The following is a 7,870-nucleotide window of genomic DNA, read 5'->3' as shown; positions in this document are numbered from 1 at the left end:
GGGTAGTCATAGCGGCCGATCCTTTTCGTAGCTTAAATTTCTGAGACACATCTTGTGGTTGCTCTTCGTACTGTTCTTTTTAGTTTAGTAATATGTTTAGAGTCAACAAAAATACCACAAGACAAATGCATATTTCAGTGTGAGTCATATAAAAAAAAAATGTTAAGATAAGGACAAATACTGACCAGCTATCCTATTTTTTCCTTTTAATTTTTCTGATATTCTGGTATAAGCTTTTGTTGAGTGGTGTGTGTGTGTGTGTGTGTGTGTGTGTGTGTGTGTGTGTGTTATGCAATGAAATAAAATAAAACGTATCTTTTAACATAATTTATTTACAAACACAATTATAACAACTAAGCCTAAATAGAAGAATGCGGCGGACATAATACTTTGCGAAGGACTATGTACAGCGTCCCGCGGGGGAGGCTGCCCTGGACGGGCGATCTTTGGGTGAGGGAGTTTGTACCCGAAGGAGGGACATGGGCGGGATAGCGGGCAGCCCTTAGCCCGCCCTCACACGGCGCTTTACTTCAGAGGCACAGCCTTGTCTATCGGTGCTTCCCGGAAGTTGGCTCCCTGAGGCAGGGGCGGACTCTGGGGTCGGGACTCAGAGGGGCTTGAGGGACGGAAAGGAAGAGCATTATTAGGGAGGAAGGAGCCCTGATCCGGGGGTCCTTGACTCAAAGAGGAAGAGGGACGGCGGCGGCGGGGTGGAGGAGGTGCTGCACCGCGGAAGTCATCGTCAACATAGTCTTCTGGAGCAGCGGTGGTGGTGGTGGGTGCCTCGCAATCTTCGGTGGGCGGGTTCACGCAACGGCGGGAGCGTTTGTCGAACACAAGGGTAGCGGGGCACCTCTGCAAGCGTGGGTACCCACCCTGACATGCCCAGTAACGCTCACATGACTTGCCGAGGGGTACGTTGGCGTTAGGATCATCCTTGCATAGGGCTGGAGACGACGAGAGAAGAGGAAGATTAGTATGGCACTACAGCAAGGAAAGAAAGAAGAAAAATACATCACATTTCATGTAGCTTTGTATTGCAGATGAACTAAATGCGTAGACATAAACGAAATCTAAATGAAATCTAAAATGTCACTGAGCAAAATTGATGACTTACGGTGCTTCTGACAACCGGCCACGTTCTGGGGCCAGTCGCAAGAGTGGCTCTCCTCGTTGTAGAGCAGACCACCGATACAGAACTGCTCAGATGCCGTGCCGTTCCAGCAGGTCCAGTAGCGTGTGCAGGAAGTCTCGTGGCCGAAGATGCCATAGAGCCAATCACAGTGTTCAGTGGAGAGGGGCGGGTCTTTGGGGCAAAGGGTAAGATGGTGTTAGAGCGAAATAAAAAGAACAAGGAGAAAAGAGCATTACTGGGTCATTTACTGGTATCTAACTAATAGAGAATAATTGGAAGCATTGTGATTCTCATTGACCAAAACAATTTATTATATCACTTCAAGAATTAGAGATGCCTGATTACAGGAACAACTGTTACATACAACATACTCGTACTACAAAACATGTATGGTGTTGATTATAAATGAGAGAGCACTTTAATTATACTCAAGGTCGATGGGGAGCAGGCAGCCTGGTAACTCTGGGTGGCACTCAGACAGGGAAACAAGGCAAGGCTGAATGGACTTACTGGCCAGCTGCTTGTCGTCACAGTAAGAACCCCGCCAAGGATAGTCACAGCCCTCTGCGATTCCCCTGTTCCTCCCGATGAAGACTAGACCATTGGGACAGTCGTACAGCTGCGGGTTGCCCACCACACACTCCCAGTACCGGTCACAGTAAGTGATGTCCCCGATGATGCCAGACTTGTAGTCACACGGGTTGGGCTGGTCTAGGTTTTGGGCGTAGCCTGGGGCGTGGCAGGAGGGGAAGGGAGAAGGAAGATGAGGAGGATGAATACTTACTACGGGCTTGTCGTGTACTGCAGTCCACCATGAAATCGTAGTCACACACGCCGAAGAGTCCCTGAGTCCGTTTTCCGTGGTACACGAGGCCATTAGGACACTCCTGCAGTACAGGCTGTCCGTTGAAACATTCATAGTACAGGTCACACTGGTCCTCGTGGGCAGAGGTCCGCGTCTTGGTCTTGCATGGATCAGTGAACTGTCCCATGGCTGTCCGGTCATGTCAGGTCATGTCAGTCACGTTTTGGCATTACGTAAGAGATAGATAGATAAATAGATAGATAGATAGATAGCGAGAGAGAGAGAGAGAGAGAGAGAGAGACGAGGAGCACTGATAAATGGAATTGTTACGAGTATATATCATATTAGAAAGATAATCAAGAAACAAAGACTCCTATAAAATGTTAGTTCACCAGGTCACTCACTGTTCACAGGAGCGTCACCAAGTCAAAGTTCATATGTGTCCTTTCCTACAATACGCCTGCCAGGGTTCATTAACCTTGATTCTAAAAAGTTCGAAGAAGCAAATCACGTCTAACTTTCACTTTTGGCGACAGGACGACCAATGGCGTGTTTGGGAGAGTTGGACTGACCAATGAGAGCACGACGTCCACGCCACCAGTTGGCGAGTGAAAGTTCAAATATGTGTCAGCGAGTGAAATATGCTCCGCCGAATCCAGGGAACGCAAATAACCTCAGGCTGGTGAAATGTCTGCCTGTCGCCACTGTGCTACTTAACGAGCTGCGTACCCCCACCCCATAATACGTGGGCCAGTGTATGTTTTGTCAGGAAAAAGAAAAAAAAACTAGTATTCTGGTAACGACGATCAACATAAAGGAAAAAAAGAGAGGTCCTAACTCAATCAAGGAGTACCCTACCGTTATAAAGCTGAGCTGACAAATGAGGGCCGTGCAACCAACTTCCTCGTGAACACCAGTCACAAAAAAACCGCTACGCACATAGTCCATCACATCTTTTACATGTATAACTCAATAAATGCTGGAGGTCTTATCAAGTTCTAGAAAGCCAAGGTAAAGTAGTTAAGAGTCTGGTGGTATAAACATGTGCGAAGGCGAACCAAAGATTAACAATATGAAGGAATGGCGACAAACACAACAAACTACATATGCATATAGAGGGAAGTGACTAGTAGTGTGTGTGTGTGTGTGTGTGTGTGTGTGTGTGTGTGTGTGTGTGTGTGTGTGTGTGTGTGTGTGTGATGAAGAATTCCTCATTGAGCAAGATAAGTGTTAAGAAAGACAAGACAGGAACACACACACGCACACACACACACACACACACACACACACACACACACACACACACACCACCACCATCACCACCACCAGCACACTACAGACAATGAAGCAACACCTCGTTTTGTGGCGCCGTCATGAGGATGTAGGTGTGGCTGTGTGTGTGTGTGTGTGTGTGTGTGTGTGTGTGTGTGTGTGTGTGGCTCACAATAATAAAAAGCGGAGAGCGTAGGAGTGCGTGTAGACATAGCTGTGTTTAAATAAGGGTAAGTAACATGTAACGGTGTGTGTCAGTGGAGCGCAAGGTGTAGGTGTAAGGGCGGGGCTTTTCATAATACGAGACCGTGACTCGATATGGGAGGGTGGGAGAGGGAGAACGTGTAAGACCATATCAGGGGAGACAGAGTGATTGGGCAATACCACGTGGTTAAGCAACGAAGGAGACAAACGCAAAGAAGGAAGGAGAAAAAAAAAAAGCGGAAAGGTTAAAAAATGTCAGATAGTCCATAAAAGAGAAAGACAAGACGTGACAAAGGAACTGAATGGACAATAGGAAGATGGGAGATAAAATAATAAGCAAGAAAGAAAAGGAGGACAAAGGTGACGAAAGAAACGTTAAGGAAGACTATCAGATTATTTAGTAAGAATGAGAGAGAGAGAGAGAGAGAGAGAGAGAGAGAGAGAGAGAGAGAGAGAGAGAGAGAGAGAGAGAGAGAGAGAGAGAGAGAGAGAGAGAACATTAAGAAATGAGACGAAAAGAGAAAGGAAAGAAAGAATACAAACAAGTTAGTAAGTAGCCCCTCAATACAAAAGGAAGAAAGCAAGAGAGGAAGAGGACGAAAGGAAGTAGCAGGAAGAGAAAAGATGAAGGAATGGAATGTGGTCATGGGTAGATGGACGTGCTTAGTGTTACTGGAAGTGTGGCACTGAGCAAGGGTGTGGCTGTAACTATGCCTGTGGTATGTAGTGTAGTTACGAAAATGAATACAAGGATGTGTGGCTTTGACTGTTTGGTATGTAAACCTGGAAACTGATAGTTGCTGCGGCCATATCATAAAATCAATCATCTGAGTCGAAGAGGTAAAAAATCAGGTGCAAATAACAACTGCATGGTATTCTCAAGGCTATATGAGAGAGAGAGAGAGAGAGAGAGAGAGAGAGAGAGAATCTAACATTTCCCAACACACACACACACACACACACACCACACGCCCGGTAGCTCAGTGGTTAGAGCGCTGGCATCACAAGCCAGAGGACCGGGGTTCGATTGCCCGGCCGGGTGGAGATATTTGGGTGTGTCTCCTTTCACGTGTAGCCCCTGTTCACCTAGCAGTGAGTAGGTACGGGATGTAAATCGAGGAGTTGTGACCTTGGTGTCCCGGTGTGTGATGTGTGCCTGGTCTCAGGCCTATCCGAAGATCGGAAATAATGAGCTCTGAACTCGTTCCGTAGGGTAACGTGCGGCTGTCTCGTCAGAGACTGCAGCAGATCAAACAGTGAAACACACACACACAGTAGGTCGTAGTGTTAGCCAAAGAGTAACCAGTTCACTCTAAGATAAACACACCGGTTTAGTTGCAGGTTTTACCCTCAACGCGGAATTTTTTTTTTTTTTTTTTCACCGGCTGCTCAGGTCAGGTCAAGTAAATGGCAGTGTGTCAAAGCGTCTGACCTGGAGGAAAAGTGGTTCCTGGTTTACAGTTGTTTGACTTCCGACTAAAGGGTCCAGGAAGGAGTGCATTCTCTCTCTCTCTCTCTCTCTCTCTCTCTCTCTCTCTCTCTCTCTCTCTCTCTCTCTCTCTCTCGTTTACTAAGATTATACCGTTTTCTTTTGACGGAGAAATATATATAGTGCGCTCTCTTCTCTCTCTCTCTCTCTCTCTCTCTCTCTCTCTCTCTCTCTCTCTCTCTCTCTCGTTTACTAAGATTATACCGTTTTCTTTTGACGGAGAAATATATATAGTGCGCATTTTCTCTCTCTCTCTCTCTCTCTCTCTCTCTCTCTCTCTCTCTCTCTCTCTCGAGGCCACCAGACACAGGAAAACGGGTTTATTCGCCAAAAGTGAAAGTCCAGTTCGCTCACTCCACCATCGCCACGTCTCGGCCCCGCTGATGCTGTATCTAAGACCAACAGGAGCTTCAGGTCGCTTTGTATTCCCTTTACGTTTCGGATGGCATTACCTTTCCCATATACTAGATCTGGTGGGTCCAAGACTAGTGAAGCGTTACTTTTACTCGTGCAGTGGTTTTCTAAGTGGTCATAATCGTCTTTGATGTGAAATCGTGCCGTTCCCAAGAAGTAAGAGAGAGAGAGAGAGAGAGAGAGAGAGAGAGAGAGAGAGAGAGAGAGAGAGAGAAATAAGAGGGAAAAGATGAGGAGTGGGAGGGAAGAAGAGGAGGTAGAGGGAAGGGAGGAGTTGCCGACAAGTTTTCTAAGAAAGGACACACCTTGGAGGGGATACCCGAGGAATGACGACACACCTGAAAAACACCTGCATCCTGTCAATAAATTAACACAATTGCCACTCTTGTCACGTCTCCCGCTAATATACTCGTAATGTCTCATACACACACACACACACACACACACACAAAAAAGATTTCGTGTGTGTGTGTGTGTGTGTGTGTGTGTGTGTGTGTGTGTGTGTGTGTGTGTGTGTGTGTGTACGCGCCCCTTCACTACGGAAGGGTAGAAAAGGTTACATACAAGAAATGTACTCGCACTCACACACACACACACACACATAAGTCGGGTTTTCGGCCGTCAACCCTGACATAAGGCTGAAGGTGACCCTCAGACTTCACCGGCGCGGCCTGGAGTAGTGGTGGTGGTGGTGGTGGTGGTGTGGGAGATGTGATGCAGAGAGCAAGGACTTTAGGAGACGTAGTGAAGGCAACACAGATGAACTAGTAGAGGCGCATGATGGACTTAAAGGACTAGAATACTTGGCTAATGAACATAGTATGAGGAGAGAGGGAAGCAAATATCCTTTGAGTAACGACTGAGAGATTGAAGGTGAAGGGTTAGTGCAATGTAAAAAGTACTGGTTAGTTGTTCTGGGTAAGTACAACGTTAACAATAAGATTAAGGGTCATCAACTGAAAGTTAACGGTTAAGGGGTTTAGACACAAAGGTTATGAAGTGAGAGGTTTGCCGATCGTGTCTCCGTTCGGGAAAAGGTTGTGCATGGCGGAGTGTGAGAGGGAAAATCGTGCCTTAGCCTTGCACTGATCCGGTCCTGAGTGTTGGGAGTGACTTGCCGCCCTCCACCTCGCCTCTCCTCACACCCCTGTTTCCCCTGACACACCTTTGTCTTTGCATCACCCTTCCACATTCCCTGCCACGCACACTTTCACAAGTACCACATTACCTGACAAAAGCACTATACCCGCCCATCCTGACACAACCCTACCCTCTTCCCTGGCACCTCGTGTTTCCCTGGCACATGTTCACCTTCACGATCTGCAAGCAAGACAAGTCCCCAGGCAAGGCCGTTATCTTTATCAATACACAGGTGGCGATATGAATGCTAATCGCGACGACGAAGAACAAGGGGTGAAGTTCTCCTCACAACCAAGGGAAAATTCTTTAAGGTTGCCATGAAAAGTTTGAATCCTATAGTGGACTCTTACGAAGCTGTTCGTAGGATAAATTTGATACGGTTAGGCGGAAAGGAGCAATTCTACAGTAATGCGTGGAGTGAAAGAGACAGTGGCGCCCGAGGGAAAGCTAGTGGTGCATCCAAGGCGACAGGCAGGCTGGTCCGTACCCTGCTTTCCTTGTTTTTCTGGTCACATCTACCCCCCTGGCAGGCTACTAGGAGACTGAACATTGTCACTCACTGTGTCGTGGGTTGGAGGCAGTCAGGCCATGTGCACAGTCACACATCGCGTCCATGTGTCAACATTTCATTCCGGCAACTATACGTCATAGCATTACTCTGACTAAGCATTCTATCTTATGTTATACTGAATTCACTGGATGTGGCGCCCTCGTGCCTGCACACACGAGGGCGCCTCGAACAAGGCTGACAGGTAAGCAAAAAAACTTACCAATGCCCGCCGTGGCACAAAGGAAGGCTGCGGCAAGTATCCTCATTATGGTCGGTATACTCGCTCCTACGACGTCTGGATTAGGAGTGGTCTCGCCCGGCCCCCGCGACTTCCTTATATACTTTCTGGCCGCACGCCTGTCTCCGCCCTTACTGTCGATGTACTGCTCCATCAAGTGGAAAATTCCCATGTGTACTCTCCTGTTTTCCCTGCTTGTTTCTTGTCTGCGTACCGGTTTTATAAGGATACGCTACCTAGGTACACATAACGTAAAACTGCTGATATCAAGTCAATCATTCTCCGCCCTCTCCAGCGTTGCCACCTCCGCCACCTCCGCCGTCGTTGCTACGCCTGAAGCATTCATAAGAAATAAAACTCAGCTTTCTTCCATGCACTGCCCACACACGAAAAGACCTACTTCCCCTTGCTCCATTTTCCACCGCAACAATAGCAATCAAACAGCCGCTGGCAAAAGATGCCTCACAGGACACTTTTGAAAGTCACAGCAACCCAAAGTTTCTCCACTGCTTGTGACGTGAGTCGTGTTTGGTCGAAGGCGGCGGCATAACCACCATGACAACAAAGATACGCTGGAGTCTCTTACAGGACGTCCTTCGCCGTTGTCTCCTTCAGAGGACACA

At 47.5% G+C, this 7,870-nt stretch overlaps 1 protein-coding gene across 2 annotated transcripts; it reads right to left on the bottom strand.

The window, feature by feature from the left end:
• Window positions 1-312: 312 nt before the first annotated feature.
• Window positions 313-7,434, bottom strand: LOC123508774 (protein obstructor-E-like). Of its 2 annotated transcripts, none has more exons than XM_045262674.1 (4): window positions 7,230-7,434; window positions 1,920-2,129; window positions 1,118-1,306; window positions 313-947 (listed from the first exon to the last, which is right to left on the bottom strand). In XM_045262674.1, the coding sequence occupies exons 1-4, from the start codon at window positions 7,417-7,419 to the stop codon at window positions 526-528; spliced, it is 1,011 nt and encodes a 336-aa protein (XP_045118609.1). In that variant the 5' UTR covers window positions 7,420-7,434; the 3' UTR covers window positions 313-525. The 2 variants fall into 2 exon arrangements, with proteins under 2 accessions (XP_045118609.1, XP_045118608.1); XM_045262673.1 differs by lacking the exon at window positions 1,920-2,129 and adding an exon at window positions 1,646-1,864.
• Between the last annotated feature and the right edge of the window lie 436 nt (window positions 7,435-7,870).

The sequence above is a fragment of the Portunus trituberculatus genome, chromosome 25 (assembly GCF_017591435.1).
Source record: "Portunus trituberculatus isolate SZX2019 chromosome 25, ASM1759143v1, whole genome shotgun sequence".
In the NCBI taxonomy this organism is placed as follows: Eukaryota; Metazoa; Arthropoda; class Malacostraca; order Decapoda; family Portunidae; genus Portunus; species Portunus trituberculatus.
Note: the sequence above shows the minus strand (reverse complement) of the source record. Positions and strands in the feature narration are given on the sequence as shown.

What these genes read in the sequence shown, in the direction of transcription:
- LOC123508774 (XM_045262673.1), bottom strand. Translation starts at nt 7,419, where the DNA reads ATGGGAATTTTCCACTTGATGGAGCAGTACATCGACAGTAAGGGCGGA. An exon ending in TTGTGCCACGGCGGGCATTG is followed by an intron (nt 1,865 to 7,229) that starts GTAAGTTTTTTT and finishes GCCACGCCCCAG; the next exon opens with GCTACGCCCAAAACCTAGAC. An exon ending in TGACGACAAGCAGCTGGCCA is followed by an intron (nt 1,307 to 1,645) that starts GTAAGTCCATTC and finishes TTTGCCCCAAAG; the next exon opens with ACCCGCCCCTCTCCACTGAA.